At 37.2% G+C, this 16,458-nt stretch overlaps 1 protein-coding gene across 5 annotated transcripts in view; it reads left to right on the forward strand.

Annotated features, from left to right (window-relative positions):
- LOC134540340 (RNA-binding region-containing protein 3-like) overlaps window positions 1-16,458 on the forward strand; it is a 36,404-nt gene that overhangs the window by 11,515 nt on the left and 8,431 nt on the right. For all 5 annotated transcript variants that reach the window (XM_063383012.1, XM_063383044.1, XM_063383035.1 and 2 more), the window contains exons 2-3: window positions 4,294-4,425; window positions 15,802-16,131. In XM_063383012.1, the coding sequence (XP_063239082.1) occupies window positions 4,294-4,425; window positions 15,802-16,131 (462 nt within the window). The remainder of the gene's footprint in view (window positions 1-4,293; window positions 4,426-15,801; window positions 16,132-16,458) is intronic.

The following is a 16,458-nucleotide window of genomic DNA, read 5'->3' on the forward strand; positions in this document are numbered from 1 at the left end:
GATGCTTAGGATGGCTTTGGAGCATGGTCCACAACAGCACAGTATTACCTGTTCAGGATGAACAGGTTTAAGGAGGGGCATTGTTATGAACATAAGAGGCTAGACCGCGATGCCAGGTTCGGAACTGGCTGGGGGCCCCGCATGGCCACTGACGTCACGCGCCATCCATTGACGTAAGGTACACCACGCATGCCTGACCGGATTACAAGGGTCGTCGCTACCACCCTCTCCCCACCGCTTCCCAAGCATCGTCCTGCCTCGGCGCCGTTATCTATCGCTGAGCGGCCTTGGGAATTCTGTGGGCCGCCACACCAAGTCACGTGAAGAGCGACACTATTCTCAACGCTTCAGGCGTCAGGTCGGCGCGGGATGACGCGACTGGCCCCAGCTGCACTCGCGAGTTCTAGAAGGGTGCCAGAGATTATTAAGCTGGGATGCCGACCTCCGCGGCAGTTTTTGGTTGCATGAATTTAAGGTGGGGGGCGAGAGTACCACGGATGCAGCTAGAGTTTGGCAACATAGTTCTTGGTGTGATGAGAGTCCCGCGAAAGTTTTGGTGGCAAGAGTGCCGCAGGTGCTGCAAGAGTTCGGCGAGAGTTTAGTGACAGAATCCCACGACAGAGTTCCGCTGTAAGTTCAGCATCAGGTTTTTGGTGACAGTTCTACGGGGTGTGCCATGTGAGTTCTGCAAGGAGTGCGGACTTTGTAATGTAAAAACTCTGAGTGACTTGGGGATACACATTTTTAAGTAAGATTATTTATGTAAATATCAGTAATAAATAAAACTGTGTAATGAAACTTCATAAATCGTAACAATATTGTAATTAAAATTTAAGATAGTAATCTTCACGTAACTCGATAATATGTGTATCAGTAAGATTTCAATTAAAACTAGGCAATCCATTTCTTACCCAGAATTCTAACCCAACCTATCACCCTTGCATATAATTTTTCACTTCAATTAATTGCACCATGTATGTCGAATACGGATTATGTAATATATTCAAATATCTAATGATTGTCAACTAACATTTGGGGATGTTCTCATCAATTAAAAATATTTTTGAAATGACTAGACATTTAATTTCATTAAAATAAGCCAGGTTGTTCAGTTTTATTTAATTATTTATCAAACAGAATAAAGTGTTCAAATCATGGACAGATATTTTGAATAATGCTTACTAAATTTTAAATTATATTTTTTTATGATACATTGATATTCTAAGTACATATTACTATACTGCTGATAACATAATTAATGTCCAAATTAAAGTGAAACTAGCCAATCAGCAAAAATTTGTATTTATTGAGAATGTATTCAAAAGTGTCTAAATATAAAATATTATTACAATCTGTTACTCAGAAGAGTAAAAAAAAAAACTCCATTTTAAATAGGACTTAAAAATCATTTAAAAGTAATATTAAGTGGTTTTGAAGTAAAATTAAAATCAAACTTGTTTTATCTGTTAAATATTTTTGAAGCACCTGTGTACATGTAGGTACATGTACATACACATACATATACACAGACCTACATACATACTGTGCCCGGCAGTTATCTTGGCGTCTCTCAGCGCGGGGTGCGGGGACAGGGGGACCGGAGAAATAAGAGGGGGTAAGCAGGCGACACGTAGCCGAGAGCCGTGTAGTGGCTGTTAGGAAAATATCGCCCTTCAGTGTATACCCGAAAATGGAAGGCGAAGGTGGCAGCTCGCAGAGGCGCAGTAAAGTGATACATAGCGGAAAGCGGGAAATAATAAAAACTGTTTATTCTATAGTATAAGTTGCTAATACTCCAAAAAAGCACAAAAGTGGCTTAAAAGGAAAGTTTAACATTGTAAGTTATATTTTCTGCATTGTTTGTACACTATGAATGCTGACAATCGAATAGTAATAATAGTAATTAATTTTAACTTAATTTGGTTTTTCGTCACCTAATACAATCAATTATGGAAAGAGAACTTCACACTTACATTAAACAAATCATATAATATATATGAGGTTTTGAATGTTATAATATGCATTCTAAAGTGGAAGTACAATGCAAATTGTATTTACATTTATAATAAATAATCGATTAAAGGTGCATTAAAATATAAAGCCACACATACACAAGCATTTTTTAAATGCCATTAACGTTGGTAGTCAGGTTTTTCCTAAACGACTGACATGAAGTTAAAGCAGCAAATATAACATAACAAGCTCCATGTTTAGTTAAATTTAAATCCAGCGCTAAATGGCACGTTTTATGTACGGAGAACGATAAGGGCTAGACTGCGTCATCAACTGTGAGATAGCTTTCGCGCGGAGAGCTACAATTGCGTAATGTTTTGGTCGTTTGTTTTTTCTTGTAAGACTTTTTTTTAAAAATAACTTTGAGAACACAATGAATTGAGAAGCATAGTTTTAAATTTATTTTACATACTAAGTGACCTAGTTTTCCAAAATAAATCGTGTTTGGTTTTCGCTAGTTACTGAGTTAACAATATTTAAATTAATTTTGGTTAGCATAATAATTAGCAGACACCGTAAATATATTTGATGGGACAAAGTAAAACGTTGCATGTTTAGATAATAGTTTGTTACTTTTCCTGACAAATGAGTACAAATATTTGAGCATAACCACTGCAATTTACACAATGTTACACTTATGTAGTACAAGTAAAATTCATAGGATTTCTCACTCTTGATTTGGTAACCCAACGCTCTTAGCCAAAAGGCCTTACCGCCCTGGGGTCTCCACGGTCGTGGATACAGACTTACGTATTGTAGGAAGTCACGTGCCGAATGTTTTCTGTTATGCTAGTACAAACCTGGCCGCTGACCTTGACAATAGGGTATCGCTTTCTTTTCGCCCTCCCCTTTCCCACAGACAGGACTAGGGAGCTCAGACGCTAAGTTATCTGCCGGGCACAGTACAGTGGCGGATACAAGAAAAATTGGGGAGGGGGTGGGGTTGTGTGTTTGCTAAAAGACATCTTGACCTATGGGTTTAATAACAAATCATCAAGTCACATGCAAGGCTTAAGAAAATTTTAATCAAATTATTTCCAAGAAAACTACAACCAACCAAATAAAAACATACAAACAAGACAAAAGTAACAATTTGTGTTCTCTTATTTAAACGATCTATTCTTCCTCTCGCGCGCCCTCCCCTCATCGTGAAAAGTGCTTGGTGCTGGGGGGGGATCCCCCGCATATATCTGCCACTGCCTACATACAAACAAGTAGATGATCTAATTATATATTCCTTAGGAAAATATGCTAAAAACCAAGAGCAAGTTCCGAAATAGAATTTCTGATGCAATTACCATTGTGCGAGTGCATGTGGAACCCGAAAACATACAGACAATTTTGAGCAATCAGCTATATCCATCAACGATTAGTAAATGTCTTTTTTATATTTGATCCTTGATGCACATTTTAGATGCTTAAATTACCATCCTAGTGTCATCAGGTAAGAAATATCCTTCAATAACAAATGTTATACTAAAACAATTACAAACCTTAAAAGCACTGTGTGGAATATTATTAGCAGCTTTGTACCTTAAGGAATATAATCTAAAAAAAATATTTTGTTTGGATGTTTAGTTACTTCACAGTGACAACATTCCAGCCCCCTAACCAACCTCCTCATTCCTTTAGATGCCTGCAGTCAATGAACGTGCAGAGAGCGGGAATGTCTTAACTTATATACTTTATCTACCTTGGTGACCATGTTGATGAAGTCATCAATATTGTTATGGTACTGTGTTGTAAACTACTACTCTCGTGATTTATTAAGTTGAAAGGTGACAAGTGTTCATTACAAATGAAAAAGTGCAAGAACATAAACAACGCTGAGATATAGGGGTGCTTGTCTTCCATTACATTATTTACCATAATCACTCTGTGATTTGATTTAATATTACAAATGCACATCATCCAAGCACACAAATATGTTTGCGACAAGCACAACGCCAGCGGCAGTTAACACTGTCCCATTGTAGCAGAGCCTTCACCTTCATATACACTTAACTTGGGCAGCAGATTATATATTTGCTTCTGTGTTACCTGTTTCACTTTGTGGTTTTTAAGTCCATATTATACCTCCTGAACTGCTCCACTTCCCTCACTAACACACGCTCCACAACCTATCATCCACTTTATTGCATCCTCCAACTGTTGTCACTTGCAGCATGTCTCCCCCCAACCCCCAACCCCTTTTCCCTTTACTCCTCACTCTGATAATATTCATTAGGTTAATGATATTAAGGAATAATTTACTTTGATGTTTTTTGTTTCAACATAAAGATTTGAAAATGAAGAGGCAGCCAAAGCCGCTCTTTTCCGGTTACACCAGATGGATGTCCTGGGATACCCTCTCATCGCAGAGTTTGCCTTGGGATTGCAGGGCCGTTCCTTCTCTTCGGATGCCAAACAACTGTTAGTCATGTTACTTGTAGAGATTAATGCAGAGAGTTGTAATCAACTAGTTAATTTTGTTTTAAATGTTTTTAATGATTGTTATTTCTTATTTGCTGTACGCTAGTTTTAACTTATTTGCCAGTCATGCCATACTTAAAATTTTGCAACAAATGTGATGGATGCAAGTTGATGAAATTTGTTCTAACTAATAACCTTCTGACGTAAGTGCAAAACATTTTTAGATGTGACTGACTTTTGTATGAGAGAAATTTTGCATTTTACTCAAGTAGCAAGCATGGCATAATGAAAATGACTGTGTATGTATATATATATGTGTGTGCGTGTGTGTGTGTGTGTGTAACATAATGTAAATATATATACTTATTGGTAACACTGCTATTATTATAGTTTTTTTAATATATTGTTAAAAATATTTACTAGTAAGAAATGTACATACAGTAATTTTTGCGAAGAAAGATAATTTTTGTAAAGTACCTACATACTCAAAAAGTGAAAGTACCTAATAAAGTTGTGAACAATGCTTGTCCAATAATTAGCATGAATGAAATGGCCATAGCAGGCCATTAAGTTTAATAATTTATTCCTGTTTGTCACTTTATCAAACATTGCATTTTTACAGATGTGCTATATTTTTCCATCTAATTACATTCTTGACATTGCATTTGTTGTGCTGTAGTGGTTTCAGTGTTAATTAGGAGATCGTACAGCCTGTTCATGGGTTACCTTTACAAATATAATCAACTATATAAGTAATATAGAATGTAAATGGATGATTATTCATGTATCACAACTTCCTTCAGGCAAGTTTAAATGAGCAGATGAACTGGATGATGTTTTCTGAATGTGTAATAGATTTTGCCCTCCATTGCCCCTAAGTGTCTCATCCTTCACTGCAGCACCTCCCCAATGCCTCTGCACAGATTTTATTCTCGTTTGAAAACAACTCTACCGAATCCTGATTCATGATTAAATATTCCAATTAAATACAACTGTAAATATAGCATTTTATATGGGGTCATTTATTATGTATGTTCATTGTTTGAGAGTAAGATCACAATGAAACAATTCTAAGAGTACCTAAGGATTTATTTTTAATGAGAAAACAGCTCTACTACAACTAAAAATTTAAGGAAAACCCTGTTTTATGGGCATATGTATTGTTGCGACATTAGTCCTATTGTATGTGTTAGGTCAGGAATATTTACCTGATTACTTTGCCTCACAAAGATACAATAATAGATCCTGATTAACTGGTCAGATGACAACTTACATTCTGCTCCCAATGACCATGGTAGACTATTGTAGTTCCAAGCAATCAGTTTCTGTGATTGTTTATTATTACTTAAATAAAAATACAAGTGGACTGACATTGACAAGAATGCTACTTTTGATTTTTGATTCATCAATAACAACCTATCAGGGACTTCATTTTGGTTAAAAAGTTATAAACTGAAATAAAATATTAAATGCAACAAAATATATTTGTTAAAACATAAACATGCTTGATTTATGAAGGAATGTGCACATCTTTCTATTAAAGCATTAAAAGGAGGGTATCGGAGGTGAGTGACCCCGTCTCCCCCTGCAATATCTCCCACTATTACCATTATCCCCATGTAGACTTCTGTAAATAGTATTAAGTTTGAAAATAGTTTTGTTATATAACTGATTACATTCATAAAATAGAGAATTATTTATATTTCAAATCATAATCACCGATTTTTTAAATATAAAACCAATGTGTGAGTAATGTTACAGAAATAAATCTGAATTTCTCAATAAATCATAACAGCCTCATACATGTTACTTTTTTTTTGTAATTTTTTTTAATGAGTCTCACATGGTGTAAGGATATCTATTGGTAAAAAATACACACACAAATTCTGAAATGTCGAATTGAATATTTTTCAAGTTACTCGCAGACCTCTATCCCTCATATTGATGGCTTAGAATAAAAACCTTGTATCCCATAAAATGCAAATTTTACAGCAGAGACAAAAACTGTTTCTTTCGCCCCCCCTCAATTAATGGTTGTACAATTTTTTTATGTGATTACTAATAAAATATTTTGGATGCCTGTTATTGTAATGTCATTCCTGCTAATTATGACATACAATGTTTTATTTTTTAATCTGCATACTGCATGAGAATTATGTAAGTGGTTTTCATTGTTAATTTGAGATACGTAGTTTTCATACTTGCGTTCTATAATATATACATGGTTTTCAGTGCACATTGTTAGGAGGAAAATAATGAGTTTTAACACACAATACTTATTACATCATTTGTATTTTCCTATAAAATGTACAAATAATGAAAAGATTAGCTTACAAATATTAGACTAACTCCAGATAACAAATTGCAAAATTAAGTTCTTAGTTGAAATAAAGATAACTGAAAATAAGTCCCCATCCAATTAATAACTACATTGTTGAAATCACAAAAAATAAATTGAAATAAAACTTGTAAGTTTAAAATATTTACTAAGGTACAACATAAATGTAGTAATGTAGAACATGATGGTTGGTACACCTGGGGGTGTACGAAAGGAGACAGTGTAAGATCGGTAATGGTGAATTAAAGTAGTGTGCCTGAGTTCCCGTGTTTCAATTATGTAACATACATCAACACATGGCGCAGTCGGTACGAAGAGAACTACGGGAAACACAGGGTTCGAAACTACTGTCGTGATGTATTGGAACATTTCATTTGTGCCAGATATCGTCACTGAGTAACAAAGAAATGACCCGCGCAGCTGACTCGTATCAAGACAGAAACAAAACATGGCGGCAGCAAGCACGTTCAATGTTCCTGAGAAATTGTCACTACGTGGAAACATCAGTGAGAACTGGAAAAAATTTCGACAAGCATTTGAAATTTATCTGGAGGCGTCTGATCTCGTTTCGCAAGGAGAATCGCATAAGATTGCGATATTTTTGAATATTATTGGCGAGGAAGCCCTGGATGTTTACAACACACTCACGTTCACCGATGAAGAGAACAAGAACAAGACGTTGGCTATTGTTCTCGGCAAATTCCACACCTACTGCAACCCAAAAAAGAACATCCTACACGCGCGATTCATGTTTCATAACCGCAATCAAAGCAAGGGTGAAAACTTTGATGGCTTTTTAACTGACTTAAAAATCATGTTGCAAGACTGTGACTTCACGAATGCTGACAAAATGTTACGTGATCGGATTGTCTTTGGCACCCAAGATAAACCAACACAAGAAAAAATTCTCAAAAGAGGGGATGTCAGTTTAGAAGACACAATTCAACAATTTCGGACTGCTGAAATAACTGCTGCTCAGGCAAGCCAGGTGATGAACTCAAACCAAGGGATGCCAGATAACATCACTGTTGATGAAGCCAAATATAAGCCAAGCAAGTTTCCACGTCCTAGTAGAAACCCAACCATACAACGACTGGCAGTGGACATCGAGTGCAAGTGGTGTTGTCACCCTAGAGTCTTTTCAAAATGCCCAGCACAAGGGAAATCATGTTCACTCTGCGGTGTAATGAACCATTTTGCGAAAATGTGTCGTAATACTCGTTCACGAGAAACAAAATCACAACCAGTAACTGAGGTTAAACAAACAACAGATCCTGGACATAGCTTCGATTTTGAGGATTATTACTGTGATCACGTCACAAAAAACCCTGCATGCAACAGTGCTCAGGTAAAGTGTTGGACTGAAACATTCCTTGTTGACAATGTCTCTGTCACATTTAAACTGGACTCAGGGGCATGTGTCAACATCCTGCCCCTCAAGATATTTTCCCAGTTGTCTCGTGCAGGAACCACAGTAAAGTTACGACATGAGAACATGTCCCTGGCAGCCTACAACAACTCTACGATTAAAGTGGTAGGTAGCTGTGAATTGAACTTGCGTCGGGGCACCATCAATTCAGAAGAAACATTTGTCATAGTGGATGAAGACTCTGTGGCAATTTTGGGAATCAGTACCTGTGCACTGCTCGGCATTCCACAAATAAATGTGGTCAGTGAGGTACATCTCAAATCCAAAGAAAGCATTGTGACAGCATATGAAGATGTTTTCTCTGGCGTCGGTAATTTTGCACGTGATTATACCATAAAGTTGAAAGAGAATTCTGTACCTGTTTCAAATCCACCAAACAGACTTCGCCTTGCAATCAGAGCCAAGTTACAAGCCGAGCTAGATAGATTATCTCAGTTAGTCGTAATTGCAAAATGTAGCACACCCACTGAGTGGGTGAACAAGCTGGCAATCGTCGAGAAACCAGATGGTTTCCTGCGACTCTGCCTAGATCCCCAGGATTTAAATGAAGCCATTGTGAAGGAATATTTTGAAATACCCACAGTGAAAGATATAATTGCTAAGCTAGGCAACTCCAAATACTTTAGTGTGTTGGATCTGAAAGATTCATTCTGGCATGTACCTCTAGACAAACAGAGTTCAACATACTGCACATTTTCAACAGTATTTGGCTGCTATTACTTCAAAAGGTTGCCATTCGGGTTGAACATATCGTCGGAGGTATTTCAAAAATACAACACAGAAATATTTGGAGACATACAAGGGGTCATGATCTATGTTGATGATCTGCTCATTTATGCAGACAATGAGGATGCTCACGATAAAATACTCATTGAAGTGCTGGACAGAGCGCGGAGATGCAATGTAAAGTTCAATGTACAGAAGTTCCAACACAAGGTTGCTCAAGTTAAATATGTGGAACACACCTTCACTGGCAGTGGCGTTATCCCAGACAGTGAAAAAATTTCAGCAATTGTCAATTATGATATCCCAACATGTAAATCAGACCTCCAGCGTTTTTTAGGTCTTATAAACTATCTGAGAGACTTCATTCCCCACTTCACGGTAGTCACTGGCCCACTGAGAAGTCTGTTGCGAAATAAGAGTGAGTTTGTGTGGGACCCCAGCATACATGGTACATGTCTTAATAAGCTAAAGAAAATATTAACATCTGAACCCTTCCTACAGACCGACAGCAGCAAGGAAGGTATAGGCTGTGTTCTATTCAGGACGGCAGGCCAGTCTGTTATGCATCAAAATGTGTCTCGCCCACTGAAGTTAGTTACGGCCAGATTGACAAGGAATTTCTTGCCATTCTCTTTGCCTGCAAGAAATTCCATCAGTATATTTACGGGCGCGAAGTGGTAATACAGACAGATCATCAACCGTTAATATCAATCATGCAGAAAAAAATCCACACAATTCCATCGAGAAGACTGCAGAGCATTAAGCTTAAAATAGGGTTGTACAAAGTCAAGCTAGTATATGTGCCGGGCTCGAAAATGCATGTCGCAGATGCTCTCAGTAGGGCATGCTCCAAAGCAGCAATTGATGATGTAGATGTGTCCCTGGGAGATGTAGTACACTCAGTCAACATGTCAAACAACAAAAAGGCTCTGTTTCAACAAGAAACAAAGAACGATGGATTACTCAGTATGTTGTCCACACTGTTTCATAACGGGTGGCCGAATTCCAAAACCAAGGTACCTGAACTGGCAAGATTCTATTTCAAATTTAGACATGAGATTGTAGTTGAAGATGGGTTGGTATTTCTGGGTGAAAGAATCATAGTCCCTGTAGCCCTCAAAAAACAGGTGTTAAATAATGTCCATCAATCTCATTTTGGTATGGCAAAAACCAAAGCCAGGGCAAAAACCTTATTTTATTGGACAGGCAGGGACACGGACATAGAGAATTTTGTAGCAGGATGTAGCTTGTGTGAAAAATTCAGCACAAAAAATCCTAAGGAACCGATGATACTACAAGAACCCCAGACGCTGCCCTTTCACAAGGTAGCATGTGACATCCTTGAGTTGGACTCACAATCATACTTAGTTCTGTGTGATTACTACTCCAAATGGATTGAACTGCTTCCGTTGCAATCCAAGGATGCAGCCAACATTATACGAGTGCTGAAAACTGTCTTTTCTACACATGGAATACCAAGCATAATGATTGCAGACAACATGCCCTTTGATTCTACACACATGAGACAATTCAGTGACAGTTATGGCTTTGTTATCCAAACATCAAGCCCATACTATCCCAGAAGCAATGGGTTAACCGAACGAGCAGTAGGGCTCTGCAAGAACATGCTAAAAAAATGTAAAGACCAACAGCTTGACATCCACGATATGTTGCTGGAATTTCGTAACAGCCCGGTGTTGGGATCGCCCTACTGTCCTGCCCAACTTCTGTTTAGCAGGAGAACTAAAACCAAGTTACCCATTTGTGACACTCTGTTGCAACCCAGTATCGTACATAATTTCAGTAACATACAAGATCAAAAGGACAGGCAAAACAAAGGTTATTATGATAAAAATGCTAAACACAGGCATGTTGCATTTCAGAAAGATGACAGTGTGGTTTATTTGGACAAAGGGGTCTGGAGACCTGCCCGAATCATCGCAGAGGGTGGAAGCCCGAGGTCATGGATGATCAAGGATGAACATGGGAGGCTCAAGAGAAGGAACACCTATCATCTGAAGAAGTCCACAGTCACACGAGAACAGAACCGAGAAGAGCCAACAAGTGGAAACAAGGCAAGTGCAAACAAGGATGTGACTCTCACCAACAAACAACGTTACTGGTCTGCTAAACGCAGAATGGTGTTCACAGAAAAGCCCACTCAAACTGAGAGACTCAAGGGTCCGATTGAAGAGGGCTTCAGAGGGTTTGAGACAGAAGACAATCCAAGTGTACCAGATTGCCGTCCAAAGAGGATCCAGAAAACACCTCACTACCTTAAGGACTATGTTCAGAAATAAGAGTTATTGTCATCTTTAGTTTTAAGTAGTTTTTTATTTGTGTTTGTATAAGGAGGGAGATGTAGTAATGTAGAACATGATGGTTGGTACACCTGGGGGTGTACGAGAGGAGACAGTGTAAGATCGGTAATGGTGAATTAAAGTAGTGTGCCTGAGTTCCAGTGTTTCAATTATGTAACATACATCAACACAATAAAGAAATAGCACAAAAGTCAATTATGGCCAAATGGGTGAGACATGGCAGTAAAGTTAACAAAGTGGTAATAAAAATAAACATCACATTCAATTAAATGCTTAGTAGGATTTTTCAACAATGTGTCATAATAAATTCTAAGGAGAAATCGTTTACAGAAGGAAAATATAAACAGTAGGTAGGCTACTATATAACAATAGTAGTAAAAACTACTAAATTTTCATTCAACTCATCTGAAGACATGAAGATGACATGTAACATCAATTACGTATTGTACTATTCACATAATTATTAAGCCGCGATATTATGTACATTCTTAAGAAATAACTACTTTAAGGGAAAGTACACATTGTTAGAACAATGCAAAAACAAAATACCTACTTATTGAGCTGGAATACACACTAAATGAAAAATGACTTAGAGGAAAATACAAGATATTCCGTACTCATGTACAATTCCTGTGAACAATGAACAATGATACTATTCATAGCACTAGTATTCCCGGTTACAAACTGAGCGTGTCCAGCTTCAAAAAAATTTCTTTATACAAGTGCACAACCCTCTGAACTACAAACTGCACTTGAATTTTTCATGAAATGTGGCAGTCTGTCATAATACACGTGAACTTCTCTGGGCAACACTCCTTTCATTTCTTGAAGATGTTGGAATTTACTCGCTTCTAGAGGAAGTTCTGTTTTATACAGTGGCTTTAAAACAATGTCTGTTGGCTGTTTGATCCGTCTAGGCAGGTCTGAGTACTTATCTGAAAAGTCAAGCTTAACTTTTAAATTACCATCTTGTGAGTACTCGATACACTTCAGATCTGTAACCATGGGGTCTCCTTTCTTCTTACCTGGATGAATGGAGGACATAAAATTTAAAGAGATGTACTTTTAAAAAAAATCATGGTAGAGGTACTGTACTTTGTAGGGCTTTGGGTGTATCCGAGCTGTGCGGAAAACTTCAATGTATCCAGCTGGTGAATATATTTCCCGATTTCGTACTTTCTTTTCTATGGTGCTGTGCATGGAGTCACACTCCATTTTCGTGTGGCCCTTTTCGAGAAACTTTTGAGTAATTGTGAGACCTGTTTCATAGGATGCAAGGAGAAGTGCATTAGATAAGGTACAGTTCCTATTTTGATAGGTGCATCCATCATAAATACTTTTGTCTACTTCAGTGAAAATTAAATGACTGATATTACTAGAAAATTCAACAGCGGTAAGTCCTCCCTCTGTCTCGTCCCAAAGATAACAGAAGGCATTATCTGTTTTTAGGTTATAAATAGTGAAATTGTGGATTTTCAATTTTGTTCGGTAATACAGAGCTGATGCTTTTAAAGCAGGACATAAAAGTACTGCCTGTACAGCCATAGTGAACACAGCTGTAGTGTTATTGCTCGTTTTGTCTCTCTCTTTTTCTTGTCGTGCTTTGTTTTTTTGAGTACATGGGCATCGTATTCTTCTTGAGGCAAATTTCCTTTGTTAAACGATTAGCAAACATCGTACTGATCTTTTTTAGGTGAAAATAAACCAAGGTTTAATTCATCAAAAACAGAGAAAAATGTAAAAATACTTCCACACAAACTCTCTTACCCTTCCGACTTCCAATACGACTGATATTGTCTGTAAAGTTCAGCCTTAGACTGCCACTTCGGATCAAGGTACAATTTCTTTGTATCTTTCCTACAATAATGTGACTAATTTTGGGAGGCTGTCAAAGAATTCACGAAGAGGTTTCTTATGACCACTACCATCTTTGTCTTTCTTCTGTCTGTTTTCACCTGTTTTTGACTAAGTTAGACCTCCTTCACAGTTTCCTTTGTCCTGCATCATCTTCTGATTCTTCTTGTCTGTCGACTTCCTGACATTCCTGACCTTTAGGCGAAGGTACGACCCAGTTTGAAACCATCCACTCTCCTAAAGACAAAGTGTTCAAAAACATTTTTTTGCATTACACTCAATCTGTCTTCATTTTGACAAATCCAAAGAATTCACTGTTCTTTGAGCAACAGTTCTGTGGTCGACAAGCTGTTTGACTAATATGCGTCTTTCTCACCAATTCAAACTCCAAAATCTTGAAAAAGTTGTTTTCTATTTTCTTCAGTTAATCTAGTACATTGGAACACCGATATTTTATTCGTAGAACAGCACAAATATTGTGGTTTCAGTTCTCTTTTGGCCCGACTTACATCGAAAACACTTTTTCGTGCATCATTCTTTCTCCTCCTACAATATGCCTGTCCTATCATTCTTTTAAACTTATTCTTCTCTGCTGCCCATGCATGTTTCTTTATTTTTGCATTACATTTCTTTTTTCCTGGTATTACTTTACTGCTGTTTGGTTCATGAACATTTTCATTATTGTTCTGTTCAGAATGTGTCTGAGCACCATTGTCATTTGGTCTAGTGTCTTGTAAAAAATTGTCTATAGAATCAGATTGTAGATAATTATTTACTATTCCATCATGTGTGAATCCTTCTATATTTGTCATTTCACTGCATCCATCTTATCTGCTCATTTGCTGCAGTCTTGATGAAAGGTACTTCCATACTACATTCTGCAATACTTTCCTCTACTAATGGCAAAGGTACTTCTAAATCAATAATGTCTTACATCGACAATTCTTCAGACATCACATCTATATTAGAACAATCATTATATTGCATATTCTCATCTGACAATAAAAAATCATTTTCTTCTGCCAAGAACATCTGTCGATCTAAATTTCCATCATCGCATGATGTATCTTGGTTGATTTTAGGTGAGTTCTTTTCTGATGACTTTGAAATTGGCTGTAATATATTCATCACCACAAGGAACCACAATGAATTCAGTCATTTGGAAACTTGCTGGATTAGTTGATCCTTCCATTGGATTTGAAGCATAATCAGATTCAGATGTTACATGTTCTGAGGATAATATGTGTTCATGGTTGTCTAGAACACACAAATTAATCCCTGCATTTATAATTATAAAGGTAGGCCTACTTACTACTTACCTACATTAGTAATGTTTCATCTTGCATTATTTTTGTAACGTGTAAGAGTTTCAGGTAAGAACATCAAACTGATTATAGCCTACCTGTATTTGAACAGCTGCCACCATGGGACACAGTGCCAGGAATTAATTCCTATCCTGTTAACATTCCTATTATTTCTGTTGATCCAATGGCTTCCGAGTCGTGTTTATCTGTACTGTCAGCATTTCCTTTAACTTCTGAAAGAGAAGAAAATAATCAGATTGTAACATTAAAATGTATTAGTAAATAATGTAACATAATTTTACCCTATCAGGATAAGGTGAAACTTTTTTGACAATTTTTCATTCGTGTCAAAAAGAGTCTTCATCTACGATCAGTATCAATGTATACATACACCAGCATTATTCTGATTTGGCCAGTTTTGGTTACATTTCAGCCTGTCAGACTCTTGTGAAGACTAACCTAACACATTGTTTTGGTCATCAGGTGTACGCATTGCAACAGATTATTAAACTGGATAGTTTTTTCATTCCTACTATACACTGTCATCTGTTTTCATTGATGACCACTAGTACATAAGCATGATCAAAACAATTATAACTAAACTGTTGAAAAACTCCACCTTGTCCTGCTTGATAATTAATGTTAATAAATTAGGCATACCAGCAATTTTAGAAGAGCTACAATTATTCTGTTTCTTTTGAAAATTTGTCTTCTTGCATTTGGATAGCCAACTGGACCAGCAACTTACTTCTAGAGTTCATGTCCTGCAATAAAAATAATATTTTATATTGCTTTCAGCCATATTTTTTCCATAACTTAACTTATAATTTAATTGAATTTAACTGAATTTAACTTAATTTAACTGAAAAAAATACTTAAGAAACCTGAAAGAAAAACTCAGATAACATTCTTGTTTCTATTCAGTAAAAGTGAAAACCTCGTATATATGATGTACGAGGTTTTCAGAAATACTGCAGTGACCGTATAATATGTACAAGGTTTTCAATGATACAACTTCTTTTATATTATGCAAAATTAGGTAGAAATATTATCACAATACTAGAAATAACTAAATGGTTTACCTAAGAGTAGTTGACTGTACTGTAAAACTGATGAGAAAATGATGAACAACTTCAAAAACATTAGAATACAGACCAAGCAAACTTACTGAACATACGAGGTTTTCTCTCTACAATGTGTAGTGCTACTGATATACTTGGTTTCTTTTTTTCCCGATAGAAAGCAGTAGGATGCACATTTTATTTCTTTCAGCCCAACATTCTGTGAGATACGAGGTTTTCTAGCCAAAAACATAAAAATCGTATTTTCGTCCAAAAATTGAGATACAAGGTTTTCATTCTAAGCCATCGATATGTGCGAAGTGCTGTCTGTGGCTGGTTGCAGCATCCAGCCAACCAAGAAGGAGACGGAAAGCAAGCACAAGAACTACAAGGCGTTCCTTCATCGCCTGAACACATGGAGTGCGCCAGTGAACCTGGGGCAGCCGCCCCCGCCGCACCTCGGGTACCAGTACCCCCCGCCCACCCAGCTGGTGCTGTTCAACATTTCGTGCGCACTGGCATCCGTGCCCAGGCTCTACACACAGGTGTTGCACCTCATGAACCGCATGAGCCTGCCCTGTCCCTTCGAGGGAGAGGTGTTCCCCAAGGTGGCCGTGCCAAAGGACGCCCTGCCCCCACAGCCTGCACCCGAGCCTGCGCTCGCCCTGATACCGTGAGTACCATGAGTATTATTCATCATGCATTCATTTTTTATTCATTATATTTAACAAATAAGGAAATATCATGGCATGACACTTATTTCAATAAACAGGACAATTGGTGTCCTGCATACACCAGTAATATAACATTGCTATAGTGTTTAAAAAAAAAACAACAATAAGATCTCTTAAGTACAGTGGTCAAAACTCATTAAAGTTAGCAATTCGGTAATATTATTTTTCATTCCAGTTTTCCTTGTGTTACAATGTAAAATAAAAAATTTCACACCAATGTTTTTTTTAAAAAAATAGAGTAGTTTTCCTTTGTATTGTAAAATCTT

The sequence above is a fragment of the Bacillus rossius genome, chromosome 1, assembly GCF_032445375.1.
Source record: "Bacillus rossius redtenbacheri isolate Brsri chromosome 1, Brsri_v3, whole genome shotgun sequence".
Classification (NCBI taxonomy): Eukaryota; Metazoa; Arthropoda; class Insecta; order Phasmatodea; family Bacillidae; genus Bacillus; species Bacillus rossius.